Below are 15,798 nucleotides of genomic sequence, written 5' to 3' on the forward strand. Positions count from 1 at the left end.
GAAAGAGAATGACAGCTGCTGGGATGGTCATGAATAGGCGGACAAATCACTCTCCTGGACTGAGGTGCAGCATGGCTGCACAGGAACAAGTGGCCCTACTCCACTGATGGGTTCAGAGGGCAAAAAAATTCAGAAGTGCCGATATATACATGATTTGAATCCAAGGCTAAAGCTCTGCTATTCCCCATTGCTATAGCGCAAGCGTGAGCCACCTCAAGCAGGACTTTGAAGAAGAAGCAGCGTAGTAATATTCTAAATAAATAAAGCTACCAATGCTTTATTCCCGAGGCATACACTGGTTTCATCCGCAGGGGCCAACGGCAGACACTCCATGCTCCACAACATGTCTTTTTGCTGTGTGTCCTATTGGTCATATTGTCCTAATGTGTCCTATTGGTCCTATTGGCCAGTGTGGTGTAGAGGTTAAGAGCGGTGGTTTGGAGCGGTGGACTCTGATCTGGAGAACAGGGTTTGATTCCCCACTCCTCCACATGAGCGGTGGACACTAATCTGGTGAACTGGATTTGTTTCCCCATTCTTCCACATGAAGCCAGCTGGGTGACCTTGGGCTAGTCACAGCTTTCTTAGAGCCCTCTCAGCCTCACCTACCTCCCAGGGTGTCTGCTGTGGGGAGGGGGAGGGAAGGTGATTGTAAGCAAGTTTGATTCTCCCATAAGTGGTAGAGGAAGTCGGCATGTAAAAACCAGCTGCTGCTCCTCCTCCTCCTCTTCATGTGGTTAGTGCGTTGCTCTGAAGCATGAGTTCTGCTGTTTTGCTGCTAATGTGATTATTGCTGGCTACAAAATGCGCCCCAAAATCCAGCTGCTGGGGGACAGCGGACCCTCAGGAACAGCATGAATGGAAAGTTGGAAGTCTGGAGTGGGAGAAATCAGGGGAGGAAGCGTCTCTTCCATTAGCGAAAATCTACCGCTGGATCCAACCCAGCCATTTCGCCACCTTTCCCCCTTCTGGAACTTCAATGTCTACTTACTGCTTCTCATGTTGGTGATTTCCCACCAGTGAGCTATCAGGGAGATGAATATAAAGATGTGTCTTCTCTTGAGAATGACAACTATGGCCTTTCATGTGAGGAATTATTTTGACTATGTCAGAGTCCCATTTAAGCTGGTCTTGGATAATCGTTTGAAGGCAAAGTTAAGGAACGCAGAAAGAAATAAGCCAACTTGAATCAAATCACATCTGACCTGGAGATTATTGGCTTGACAGAATTCCTTGATCATGCTCACGAGCGGAACCAACATGGCGGATTTTGCTTCAGAAACGCCGTCAACTCTCTTCATGTTTTCTAAAGTTGTAGGCCTGAAGAAAACAATGACAACATTCCGAGATTTAGTGACTTGACCTTCTCAATGACCCAGAAGCCACATACTACCTGGAGCCACAATACTACCTGGGGCTCTTCTGAGCACTTTTCTCCCATATGGCATTATTTACTTATTTGTTAATCTTTTCAAATTTCTAGCCCACCCTCATTCCCGGCTGGGCTGAGGGCGGGCAACAACCTTTAAAATACATAAAACCATAGAACAATAATTAAAACCTCATATTACAACCGTAAACCAGATATCCTTAAGAATAACTCAGACGCCACAGTGTACCGGGTTTCGGCAGGTCAACCCCCCACAGACGTCAAGAGTGGGGGGGGGAGGGATGGGGAGGCCAGTATTGATGGATAAACTTGCGGCTGCCCTCAGTTGTAGGCCCGGCAGAATAGCTCCATTTTACAGGCCCTGAGGAACTCCTTAAGGTCCCACAGGGCCCTGATGTCACTAGGAAGACTATTCCACCAAGCCATGGCCAGGGCCAAAAAAGCCCTGGCCCTTAGAATCATAGAGTTGGAAGGTACAACCAGGGTCATCTAGTCCAACTCCCTGCACAATGCAGGAAATTCACAACTACCTTCCCCCCAACACCCCCCTCCAGTGACCCCTACTCCACGCCCAGAAGATTTCACACATGAACAAATGAAGTTGCCTTATACTGAATTAGACCATCAAGGTCCATCAAAGTCAGTACTGTCTTCTCAGACCAGCAGCGGCTCTCCAGGGTCTCAGGCAGAGGTCTTTCACATCACCTGTTTGCCTAGTCCCTTTAACTGGAGATGCCAGGGATTGAACCTGGGACCTTCCGCATGCCAAGCAGATGCTCTACCACTGAGCCACGGCTAGATGGCCAAGATGTCCTCCCTCTCATCATCTGCTTAAGGTCATAGAATCAGCATTGCTGACAGATGGCCATCTAGCCTCTGCTTAAAAACCTCCAGTGAAGGAGCGCTTACCAACTCCTGAGGAAGCCTGTTCTACTGAGGAACCGCTCTAACTGTTAGAAAATTGGTTGTTGTAGGTTATCCGGGCTGTGTGACCGTGGTCTTGGTATTTTCTTTCCTGACATTTTGCCAGCAGCTGTGGCAGGCATCTTCAGAGGAATAACACTGAAGGACAGTGTCTCTCAGTGTCAAGTGTGTAGGAAGAGTAATATATAGTCAGAAAGGGGTTGGGTTTGAGCTGAGTCATTGTCCTGCAAAAAATATCAAAGGTAATGTGATAGGTAATTTTTGCAGGACAATGACTCAGCTCAAACCCAACCCCTTTCTGACTATATAATACTTTTCCTACACACTTGACACTGAGAGACACTGTCCCTCAGTGTTACTCCTCTGAAGATGCCTGCCACAGCTGCTGGCGAAATGTCAGGAAAGAAAATACCAAGACCACGGTCACACAGCCCGGATAACCTACAACAACCAATGAACTATGACCGTGAAAGCCTTCGACAATGTTAGAAAATTCTTCCTAATGTCTAGACGGACATTGTTGAGGACAGCCTCACACTCTTTGGGCCGGGGACCACCAGTAGATTATTACCAGTAGAGCGTAGAACTCTTTGGGGGGGGGGGGTGTACCAAGAGAGGCATCTATCCCGTGTTTCAGGAAAGGCCATTGCCCAGTGGGACTTGTGGTCAAAAGAGAGCTCCCAGCCTGCAACAGCTGCTGCAGGAGGGACTGGAGGACGTGAGCAGTGCATCTCCCGGAAGTGTGTGCCTTGTGCCTGGCCTGCCAGTATAGGGCCCATCTTCTCCAACAGCCCCCCATCTTGGTCCGCAGCCTCTGCGTATTCATCCAAGTACCCAGTGAGAGCCAGCATGGCGTAGTGGTTAAGAGTGGTGGTTTGGAGCGGTGGACTCTAACCTGAGAACCGGGTTTGATTCCCCACTCCTCCACATGAGCGGTGGAGGCTAATCTGGTGAACCAGGTTGGTTTCCGTACTCCAACACATGAAGCCAGCTGGGTGACCTTGGGCTAGTCAAAGCTCTCTCAGCCCCACCTACCTCACAGGGTGTCTGTTGTGGGGAAGGGAAGGTGATTGTAAGCCAGTTTGATTCTTCCTTAAGTAGTAGAGAAAGTCAGCATATAACAACCAACTCTTATTCTTATTCTTCTACCCAGGAGGAGAACAAGATGGCCACAGAGAAGAGAGAGTAAAACTGCCAATCCAGCAGCCACCTAGGAAAAGAGCAACCTGGCCGTAGTGGGGTGGTGGTAGTTTTACACTCCTTTCTCCATGGCCAGCTCCTTTCTCCTGCCAGCATTTTGGCAGCTGTCTCCTGAGCTGCTGAGCCTCACAGTGGAGAGAGAGAGCAGGAAGGCAGAGAGGGAAGACCTTCCCTCCCTTGCAAATACACAAGGGCTGGCTAAGACTCAACAGTAGCGGGGAGATACATGCTCAGAGGTAATCTCAATCTGGTACTTTAACATTTATAAATTTAATATTAATAGTTCCATCTTCTATTATTGAGTATGTGTTGGGTGGGGAGGTGCACAGGGCATACTGTAGTCACGTGGCTCTTTTGGTTGATGGTAACCGTGAATGTGGCTCTCCGTGAGCCATGGAGCGAGCACCACTGTTCTAAAGTATGGTGGTGGAAAGTGCCGTCAAGTCGCAGCCAATTTATGGCGACCCATAGGGTTTTCAAGGCAAGAGGTGAACAGTTTGCCATTGCCTTTCTCTGAATAGCAACTTTGGTCTTCCTGGGTGGTCTCCCATCCAAGTACTAACCAGGACCGACCCTGCATAGTTTCCGAGATCGGATAAGACTGGGCTACCCTGGTCCATCCAGGTCAGGGCATTCTGAAGTAGCCACAGAAGACAATGCTGGCTTTAACGAACCAAACTCCTCAAAAATTATCAACAGTGGTCAAGAATGGGTAATTTAACCTCTGAAAAGTTCTTGGGGAAACTTTCTGAAATGCCTAAATTTATCTGAAAGACTGCAGCGCTGGAAGCAGTTTGTCCAGGTTTAAACTAGACAGGAGTTTTAGATGAACAACCTCTTCCAACAAGTGCCATTTCCAATTGAACAATAACATCTGGCGTTATGGACATACACTTATCATTTGATCGCGATCAATTGATTCCTCTCAACGGAACCCCTGACATGTCTCCGTTGAAAAACATGCTCTGACATCTGCGGATGTGAAACTGATTGGTGTAGTGGCTAAGAGACTGAGCGACAAATCAGGAGATTGCCAAAATCCACGGCACCTGCATATGTCTAAGCTTTTCCTTTCTGAGTTGGAGACAGATGAGAGTTTGATAACTTCCCCCTACTCCACCCAGTGGTATAAACAGCACCCACTGCCTAAAAATTGGCATTTTTCCTGTCCCACTACCCTCTTTGGTTCAACAGAGTTTGTCATTTCTTTAAGGTTTCGTCTCACATGAATTATTATTTATTTCATTTATACCCTGCCTTTCTCCCCAAACGGGGCCCCAAAGCGGCTTACAGCGTTCTCCCCTTTTTCAGTTTATCCTCACAACAACCCCGTAAGGTAGGTTAAACTGAGAGTGTGTGACTGGCCCAAGATCACCCAAGCAAGCTTCCGTGGCAGAGTGGAGATTCAAACCTGGGTCTTCTAGATCCTAGTCCGACACTCTTAAGAATACGCTTCACACAACAATGACTGCCATACCATTTCAACCTTTTTAAAACAAAACAAAACACTGTTCTCTCTCTTTCTGTGGCATAAATTGAACATAAGAACGTAAGAAAAGCCATGCTTGATCGGACCAAGGCCCATCAAGTCCAGTAGTCTGTTCACACAGTGGCCAACCAGGTGCCTCCAGAAAGCCCACAAACAAGACAACTGCAGCAGCACCATCCTGCCTGTGTTCCACAGCACCTGAATTGAGCCTTCACAAAAGCAAACGGCTTACATTTATTCATTTCAGTTGAAAGAAAAACTCACCTTATCAGAGTCAAATCTACCAGCACTTTGTTCGTTGCTAAAATGGCAGGCGGGATGTCCTTCTCACTGGCTAGTTTTTGCCTGGCTGTCACTAACTTGCCATAAAGAACTGTCTGTAAAAAAGACAAAAACGAAGCCCCAAATTATTTGATTCACATCAGTACCTTGCGGTTGACTCAAAAAGATTCAAATGGAGGTTTGGGTTTAAGAGTATTGGAAGACACTGAGACTGCAACGTCTAGCTGATTAACTGGCCAATCAGTTAAGAACTTTGTGCTTAAGAATGTGGCCCCTACCAACCAATAAGGTGGTGAATTAAAAAAAATGTTTATTTTTAGGGCATTCCCCTATACACAGCAAGGATTTCCTCTTCTAAGATGGCACCTACTGCACCAAAATAAAAGGTATGCTTTTTCTGAACAAATTATTTTTACTCAAATGCAAATGGAGAAGGAGAAGATGAAGAAGAGTTGGTTTTTATATGTCGACTTTCTCTACTTAAGGAAGAATCAAACTTGCCTACAATCCCCTTCCCCTCCCCACAATAGACACCCTGTGAGGTAGGTGGGGCTGAGAGAGTGTGACTAGCCCAAGGTCACCCAGCTGGCTTCATGTGTAGGAGTGGGGAAACCAACCTGGTTCACCAGCTTAGCGTCCGCCACTCATGTGGAGGAGTGGGGAATCAAACCCGGTTCTCCAGATCAGAGTCCACCACTCTAAACCACTGCTCTTAACCACTACACCACGCTGATTGATTAAAGCTCATAGTTTTAAATGTAGATGTCTTTAAGTGGATGACACATTAATAAACTTGCAAAAGTCTTGTCAACATGAAAATGCAAAGCTGCCTGATCTGTCTACTTTGACTGCCAGCAGCCCGTCAGGTTCTTGAGCAGAGAATGATCTTTCCCGGTACCTCCTCCCAGAACTCCTTAACTGGAAATGTTAGGGATTGAACCTGGGACCTCCTGCACGCAAGCCACATGCCCTACCACTGAGCAACAGCCCTTCCCTCACGTCAAAGCACTTCCAACTGACGTACTAACCTGCAATTCCTTCTCCCTCGGCGATATAACAGATTCTGTAGGGTTCAGGGGCACAGGGAGTAGTTTAGTGGGTGTCTGCACTGTGGCGCTGCCAAAGGAAAGAAAAGCATATATTCAAAGTTGTTGAGATAGATTGCGATAAACCATGTTCTTGTGGATCATAAATTAGGCACACACGCGAAATTCAAGACACATTGCTTTCTTTCAGTAAATATGGAGGTTTACTATATCAAAAGAGGATAAACTTGGAATATAAACTAATAACTCATATCTACAATTCATTTCCTAAACTCTTGCCAGCACATCGCTAACAGGCTCTAAGGCTTAAAACACAGTAAAGAATATCGTTAACATTATCTAGTAGAGGAAGAAGAAGTGAAAAGAAGTAAGTCTCTTCTTAACCAAAACGGCAGTTCAACCGAAGCTTCTAGGATCATGCCAGAACATCCCAAGACCAATAGCTCTTGATCTGATCAGTCAACCCTTGCCAAGTGGCTAGCACCATACCCCTGAGTCAATGAAAACGAAACACAAACATTTAACTCTTTTTGTAATCCTGGCAGAGACAAAACTCGTAGGCTAATTCCCAACAAAAGTTCTGTTCAGCCAGTATAACTGATAGATGACAAAAAACAACAACATTCTCCCTCAAATATAATGACGGGACTGCAACACAAGCATTGGAAGTTTTGCCAATAAGGGATGAGATTCAAAAGATGAAGGCCCACCATACGGTGTAACCCTTGGGAGGACAACCTACAGCTCAGGTACCAAAGAGTTTGCGGCATACCTAGACAAGAGACAGAATGTCTGCAGGCCTGGCTTTATGCCATAGAGTCAATCCTCTACTCTCCTAGAGTGGCCCTTATGTGCCATGCTGCTGCAAGCTCATTTTCTCAGTAGACTCAAGGCAAAAACAACACCAAGGCACTACATTCTAATACACACAGTGAGAACTGAATCTGTATAACTGGTACATAAAGGCAGAGTAAGCAGCCTTAAGCCAAGAGGAAACGTGTACAAATATTTTAATAACGTTAATTAACCAATTAACCAAAGCCTTGGATGCATAGCCAGCAAAAGACAAATTACAAAATTCAGGGCAGTACACTGGTGTCATTTTTGAGATAATTTTGGTTCTGGGGCACTACTGTTAACAGGGAATGGCAAAAGAAGATATTTCTCATTGGACTGCATCTCATCAGTCTGACGAAAGAAGACTCCTTGTTCAGTGGAAGGAGTCATTCCTCTGGAAACGAAGAGTGGACTAAACTGTATGGGCGCTTTCAACATGCTGAATAATGCACTTTCAATCCACTTTCCTTCCTTTCCCTAGATTTAACAGCCATTGGCTATTCATGAACCATTTCTCACTTTAAAAAGGGGAAATTAAATTCAATTTTTTCCTTGATACTATAAAGAGAAAAGATTGCCACATCTCTCACGCAACTGACTGATCTACTTGACAGCAGATAATGCAGTATCCACTTCTCAGAAAGTGTCTTTAGCTGTTTTATCCAGGCAGTCATTCATGATCACATCCAGCTGAGGGGCAGTATTCGTTTCTCTAGCAATATGCTATCTTATACTTCCTTCAGCCTTTCACCAATATACCCAGGAGCTTTTAGCAAGATACAGATATTAACAAATAAATGATTTACCACTAAAGAGGGAGATTAATTAAAAACTCTTAACTTGAGACCCCTAATTCTAACAACCACAACCTATTATAGTATGGGTGTTCTTCCACTAAAGTACCCCCCACTTACAGCTGCAGTCCTAACCAACGTTCTCCTAAGAGATGAGAAGAAGGCGGGATGGGAAAAAGTGACGGGGAGAGACAGAGGAAAAGAGAAGGAAGATAACTTTCGGAAATACCACCTTGTATTCGGAAGCGAACTCCCTCTAGAGATTTTAGTTCCTTCTCGATAAGAGAACATTTCGTGCAAAGATGTCTTCCCAGAGATACAAAAATAATAAGGATAAGAAGTTAATACATGCACCCCAAACATGCTTGGAACAAAAATCTTCAGTAAAAGACAGCCATAATATTTTTATAAGAATATCAACAACCTGGCAAACAAGGTAATTACAAAAAAAAAAATTAGTTTTCAGTATCAGGAAATCCTTTTGGAAAGTTAAGTCTTAACTTCAAGTGTCTTTTCAAAAACAACATTTACAAATGGGATGGTGTGGACATAATATGGGTTTCCTTATATCCATTGTTAAGAAATCAGGAATTAGCTTCAGGGAATACATGAACCCTCCTCATAACCCCTTCCTCGCATGAATTCCACTGCTCTTGCCTTAACCACAGTTAAAATAATAATTACGGGGAGAGTCAGGTAGTAAATGTGTAGTACTAACAATATATTGACTAGTACCCAACCTCTGATATAAAATTATATCAAACACTCACAGTAGTGTATTTATACATGTATTGGTAAAAACATAAATTTACATTCAACACTGTGGTTGCAAATCAATTTCTATTTTACATTTATGATACAGTTCTTACAAATAAACACCTTCTAATACATAATAAAAGGAGATTCTGTTGCTTAAAAGAACTGTAAAAGAACTTATGTATAAGAACTGTATCATAAATAAACACCTTCTAATACATAATAAAAGGAGACCCTATTGCTTAAAGGAACTGTAAAAGAACTTATTTGTAATAACTATATCATAAATATAAAATAGATATTGATTTGCAACCACAGTGTTGAATGTAAATTTATGTTTATACCAATAAAGGTAGTCCCCTGTGCAAGCACCAGGTCATTCCTGACCCATGGGGTGACGTCACATCCCGATGTTTTCTAGGCAGACTATGTTTACGGGGTGGTTTGCAGTGCCTTCCCCAGTCGTCTTCCCTTTACTCCCAGAAAGCTGGGTACTCATTTTACCGACTGAGTCAACCTTGAGCAGGCGACCTGAAGCTGACTTGGGATCGAACTCAGGTCGTGAGCAGAGCTTTTGACTGCAGCTTACCACTCTGCACCACGGGGCTCTTGTTTATACCAATACATGTATAAATACCACCACTGTGAGTGTCTGATATAGTTTTAACCACAGTTAAGCCATTTGCTCACACTGATGTTGACCACAATGCAAACCATGATTTTATGGCAACCCTGGCTAATCTGAACTGTGGTTATCCACAGCTGAGAACAATCCTAAACATCTCCTTGGAAAGAAGACCCTTTTTTATTTAATGGGGGTTACTTCCAGGAAAGTGTCCTTAGGATTTCATCATTAAGTGGGGGTTGATGTTCAGGCAGGAGGGGAAAATCACTCCACAGAGGGGACTGGAAGGGAGAGAACGCTCCTCAAAGCTGGCTCCTGGTATTCTATTTTTTTGTCACTTTTTAAATTAGAAACATTTAATCTTACAATAAAAGAAAAAGGAAAAAAAACCTAGGTATTCTATCAAATACTGGTGATACAAATTTTTTTTAAAAAAACAACAACTAAAACAGCGCTAATATAACTAAAATATCCATAGCACTTAATCAAATAATACTCTATTTATCTGTTAAACTAAAATCCACATTATTATTATTACATCACTCCCTCTCTACAATTTACACATCAGAATGCTTTCTCCATCCTTAAAATTGCTGAATTCCAGCGAGCATCGAGTTCGTCGGTATTTTTTATCATTATTATAGTATGTCAGCTTAATTAAAGCATAGGTTTCTTCAACCTTGTCGAGCCAATTATTTAAGTCAGGGAATTTACTGCTTTTCCAGTTTCTCGCAAAATTTGTTCTAGCAGCTGTTAGCATATGGAGAAACATAACTCAAATACTGCCTCCTGGTATTCTAACTGCCACTGTGGAAAGACATTGTTACGCTTCCACAAGGCTCGTATTTCTAATTTCTCCGAGCACCAGGGCAGCATCTCCAAAAGTTACCTAGTCTTTACAACTATTGAGAAAACGTGATAGATAATTCGTGCCCTGAAGACACTATTACTGAGCTTCAAATAGGGGAAGATCAGCTTTGAAAGATTCCCAGAGACCCAAGGACCACCACTGGGGGGGGAAATCACTGCTCTAAACAAAAGTCTAAACAGAACAGTGTCCCGCTCAATGAGCAAAATATCTCAATGGAAACAAAACTGGATTTGCCTAGCAAGCATCAAACATCAAACCCCCACCCCTACCACAAACAAATAGAAAATAATGGTAATGGGCATCCCATTCCTGGGGCAGGGGGGCTCAGCACACATGAACACATGAAGCTGCCTTACACTGAATCAGACCCTTGGCCCATCAAAATCAGTATTGTCTACTCAGACTGGTAGCGGCTCTCAAGGGTCTCAGGCAGGGGTCTTTCACATCACCTACTTGCCTAGTCCCTTTTACTGGAGATGCCGGGGATTGAACCTGGGACTTCCTGCATGCCAAGCAGAGGCTCTACCACTGAGCCGGGAGCGGTGAAGCCGCACTGCCTTTTCAGAGGCTTACTGTCAGACTCCAGTACCTTGTTGCATATCCGGGGTCTGACTGGTTGCCCTCGCTGACACTTCCCGGCCACGGTGGAGAAAATAAAATAATTTAACAAAAAAGGAAAAGGGGGGAAATGCCCCACCGCAAAATGTAGCGTAGCCACGCTGCAGCTCAAGGGGGCGTTCCCAGGGCGATGCTCGTCTGAAATGGGCCATGGTGTTTGCATAGGAAAAACAAAACCCAATTTATTGGAAATTAATGATGAACATTATTTTGCTGTAATAACAGACCTGCTTTTTCACCATCCACTTAGATGCGTCAGAGGAATGCCCTGCAGCTGAAGGCATTTGTTTAGAACTGGAAAGAGAAGGAAAACGTGATTAACTTGACCGGTTTCTATCCCCCCCCAAACAGTTTTTCAAACCCAACCCAGTTAACAACAGAGAAAAGCTTTTTTTTATTTAAAGTAAGGCTTTATTTTTTACAGTATCTCAAAAAGCAAGCTGGCCTGGTTTTTCTTAAGGAGCAGCCCCACTGGGAGGGGGCCGCTATGGAGAAAGCCCTGGATTGAGTCACCTTCCACTGAGCTTTAGGAGGCAGGAACACCCACAACCGACCCTGCCCCAAATAAATCAATGTCAAGGGGTGGGGAGAGGAGATGCTTGAGTGGTTATCATTCCTCCAGCCACATTCAATAGTGGCCAAGCAGCAGAGGGAACAGCAAGCTCCTGCAAGCTACCATCGATGCAAGAAGGACCAGGTTGCTGCCAAAGTCTCCAAGACCCCTGGATCCCTAACATCTGTATCAAGATGGCTTCTGTATAGCTCATAAGAACATAAGAAAGGTCTTGCTGGATCAGACCAAGGCAGCAGTCCAGCAGTCTGTTCACACAGTGGCCAACCAGGTGCCTCTAGGAAGCCCATAAACAAGATGACTGCAGCAGCATTCTCCTGCCTGTGTTCCACAGCACCTAATAATAATAGGCATGCTCCTCTGATCCTGAAGAGAATAGGTATGCATCATGACTAGTATCCATTTTTACTAGAAGGTTGGTTTTTATATGCCGACTTTTTCTACCACTTAAGGAAGAATCAAAGTGGCTTACAATCACCTTCCCTTCCCCTCCCCACAACAGACACCCCCTGAGGTAGGTGGGGCTGAGAGTGTGACTAGTCCAAGGACACCCACCATTTAACTATGCTCCTATTCATTTCAGTGAGGCGTTTCACAAGAAAGCTTCCCACTAGATTAGTGGATTGTATCCTGTGTTAACTGGGGGGGGGGTTGTTGGTTTTTCTCTCTCAGCTACCCAGAATGTCTTCGGGTTGGCCAAGACCAGAATACCTTACGCTTACTTATTTGTAGCCACAACCCAATTGGCAGAGAGAGCACTTAAACTTATTTCTAACATTTTTATGCTACCTTTCCACCCAAACTTAAGGTCCCCACTGTGGTGAACAAGCAAAACCCTTAAAAAGAAGCTTTTAAAAATAACTACAGGTTGAGTATCCCCTATCCGGACTGCCTGGGACCAGAAGTGGTCCGTATTTTGGATCTTTCCATGTTTTGGAATTTTTGCATATACATAATGAGATATCTTGGGGATGGGGCCCAAGTCTAAACATGAAATTCACATGTGTTGTATATACACTCTAGTCTATACACATAGCCTGAATGTAATTTTAGACAATATTTTAAAATAATTTTGTGTGCACTGAACCATCAGAAAGCAAACTGGCGTGATGCTGAGGGCCTGTGAGTAATGCCTGCATGCCGGCTCAAAAAGTCTGGTTTTCAGGTTAGTCCAGATATTGGATGTCCGGATAAGGGATACTCAACCTGTATTACAAAACCAATTTAAACACAGCAACAGGAAGCAAACAAGCCAGAGCATATGTTCGGCAGCCTCAAAGCACTTAAAACTTGTGCTGTAACGTGTAAGGATGCGTCACTGGCCACCGATCAAGTTAATTCCTGCCATCGTATTCCCTATTACTATGTATGGGTGTGAAAGCTGGACATTGAAGAAAGCTGATAGGAAGAAAGCAGATTCCTCTGAAATGTGGTGCTGGAGGAGAGTGTTACGGATACCGTGGACTGCCCCAAAAAACAAATGAGTGGGTTCTAGATCAAATCAAGCCTGAACTGACCCTAGAAGCTAAAATGACTAAACTGAGGCTGTCGTTCTTTGGTCACATTATGAGAAGACAAGAGTCACTGGAAAAGACAGTCATGCTAGGAAAAGTTGTGGGCAGCAGGAAAAGAGGAAGACCCAACAAGAGATGGATTGACTCTACAAAGGAAGCCACAGCCCTCAATTTGCAAGACCTGAGCAAGGCTGTTAAAGATAGGGCGTTTTGGAGGACATTGATTCATAGGGTCACCATGAGTTGGAAGCGAATTGCTGGCACTTAACACACACACACAACTTCAAGACTTAGATATAATAATAATAATTACCTGACACTAGGTTTCTTTACATAAAGTTCCTCATCGGGTTGAAGCAGAAGCTTTCGTTCTGATTCACTTCTAGCTTTACAAAACCAGTCGTTCCCCTGAGAGATACCAAAAACAGATACATTTTAAGAGCCCGCTACCCAAAATCATCATCTGATGGGATAGGTGTGCTTAAACTACAGTACCCCCCCCCCACACACACACACATGTACAGCTGCTGTCCCAACCAACATTCTTCTAAGGTATGAGAAGAAGACAGGGTGGGAAAAAGTGATGGGGAGAGACAGAGGAAAAGAGAAGGAAGGTAACTTTAGGAAATACCACCTCGTATTTGGAAGCGAACTCCCTGTAGAGGTTTTAGTTCCTTCTCGATAAGAGAACATTTCGTGCAAAGTTGTCTTCTCAGAGATACAAAAATCATAAGGATAAGAAGTTAATACACACAACCCAAACATGCTTGTAGCAAAAATCATCAGTAAAAGACAGCCATAATATTTTCATAAGAATATCAACAACCTGGCAAACAAGGTCATTACAACAAAAAAATTTAGTTTTCAGCTTTGTTGGTTGCAGGCTTACCATCTGAGTCAGCTTGCATGTGGTCGAAAATTTGCTTTGCCCAGAAACCTCTTTCAGAAAGCCTTCCACAATAAGCCGCCGGCCCAGCGCCTTCCACGAGGTTTCTGGCCAATCCCTCCCGCTGCCAAAACGATGATCGGTTCGGTATCTGTCTGGCAGGCGTTGAGAATTCTGAAAATTAACACACACAAATACAGATGGTTAAAGAGTGCAAAGAGCTGTTGTGGACATTCTCAACACTTCCTGTTGGTGTACAACATCATACAGGAAATACCACCTCAACACCTCCACCCAGCTGAAGAAAAGTACACTTTTTGAACTGCAGGAACAGCTATTTATGGCACGATAATGGTGTGTAGAAGTGAGTAATTTTGTCAAGAGGGGGTGGAGTGTTAAGAAACATCTGAACGGGTCACTGAAAACCTATTTCCATCTAATATTAAATTCCCACTGAAAACCAGTAGATTCACAAGGGGGTTAAAAACACACGTCTGAATCTTTACTGCATTTTGTTTTTTGCAGGGAAAGAGAGCATGTGGAGACACTGAGAAGACATAGCATGTAGAACTGGGTATTCTCCCCCTCCATCTCTCCCACTCCCTTCTAATACACATACAGATTAACCACAGTAAACCATTACACTGACACTGAAATTTATCACCCTTAGAATCAGTGTGTAGTGTGCTATAGTAGTTAGACTAAGACTGGGAGACCCAAGTTCAAATCCGGATGACCTCGAGCCAGTCACTCCCACTCAGCCTAACCTACCTCAAACGTTTGTTGTGAGCATAAAAGTGGAGGACGAAGATCAATATATGTTACCCTGAGCTTCACAGAGGAAAGCTTAGGGCTGTTTAGCTTGGAAAGGAGGTGGTTAAGGGGAGACATGATAGAGGACTTTAAAATGATGATTGGTATTGAGAGAGTGGACAGGGAGAAGCTTTTCTCCCTCTCTCAGAATACTAGAAAGTGGGATCATCTGCTGAAGCTGGAGGCTGAGAGATTCAAAACAGATAAAAGGAAGTATTTCTTCACACAACGCATAAATTGTGGAACTCCCCACCCCAGGGTGTGGTGAAGGCTGCCAACTTGGAAGGCTTTAAGAGGAGAGTGGGCACGTTCATGGAGGATTGGGCTATCCATGGCTTCTAGTAAAAATGGGTACTAGTCATTTCTAGTAAAAATGGGTACTAGTCATGATGCATAACTATTTTCTCCAGGATCAGAGGAGCATGCCTGTTATATTAGGTGTTGTGGAACACAGGCAGGACAATGCTGCTGCAGTCGTCTTGTTTGTGGGCTTCCTAGAGGCACCTGGTTGGCCACTGTGTGAACAGACTACTGCTCTTGATGAACCTTGGTCTGATCCAGCAGGGCTTTTCTTATGTTCTAAGCCTACTTTTTAAAAAACATACTAAATAATCAAACTAGCCAAGGTCTCTGCTTAACCCAGCATCTGAGACGCTGGTTTCCAGAAACATGAAGTACACTCAACTAGGACACAGAGGTTGGGCCAGAACCACCCAATGACCGTAACAGTTTAGGTTGGAAATGCGTGCTCTGAGAAACACAGGGCTGCCACTAAAAACAGATGCTCCGTGTCAAGTTCCCCTTCTCCCACTGAAACATGCAGTACAACTAACTCTGTCTCCCGCTATCATTGTGCTGTTTATTTTCCTAGTTTTGCTAACCAACTAAGAGGCAGTGGAGGGGACACACACACACTCCATAAGAATGTCAGGATAACATTTTAGGTGTTATGGAGGGGGAAGAAAGGAACTTGAAACAAGGTAACACAGTGTTTCTTGTAGCATTTATTTCCTAAACCTTCAATCCTAAGCACATTTATCGAGGTGTGCGCCATGGAACTCAGAGGAAGCTGACTTCTCAATAAACACGCTTAGGATCAAAGTTTAAAGGCCTGCATTGTAACAGAGACTATAATGTAAGAAACAAAATTGAAATCTGGAAAGTGTTAAAAATTAAAAACAG

The 15,798-nt window shown here is 43.9% G+C and overlaps 1 protein-coding gene across 1 annotated transcript in view; it reads right to left on the minus strand.

Moving 5' to 3' along the window:
* Positions 1-15,798, minus strand: part of WRN (WRN RecQ like helicase) — an 82,091-nt gene that overhangs the window by 16,549 nt on the left and 49,744 nt on the right. Inside the window, exons 23-29 of the mRNA XM_056848930.1 lie at positions 13,807-13,977; positions 13,231-13,325; positions 11,060-11,126; positions 8,195-8,268; positions 6,314-6,401; positions 5,268-5,380; positions 1,206-1,320 (exon numbers count right to left, since the gene is read on the minus strand). Coding sequence (XP_056704908.1) covers positions 1,206-1,320; positions 5,268-5,380; positions 6,314-6,401; positions 8,195-8,268; positions 11,060-11,126; positions 13,231-13,325; positions 13,807-13,977 — 723 coding nt within the window. The remainder of the gene's footprint in view (positions 1-1,205; positions 1,321-5,267; positions 5,381-6,313; positions 6,402-8,194; positions 8,269-11,059; positions 11,127-13,230; positions 13,326-13,806; positions 13,978-15,798) is intronic.

This window comes from Euleptes europaea, chromosome 4 (genome assembly GCF_029931775.1).
Source record: "Euleptes europaea isolate rEulEur1 chromosome 4, rEulEur1.hap1, whole genome shotgun sequence".
Classification (NCBI taxonomy): Eukaryota; Metazoa; Chordata; class Lepidosauria; order Squamata; family Sphaerodactylidae; genus Euleptes; species Euleptes europaea.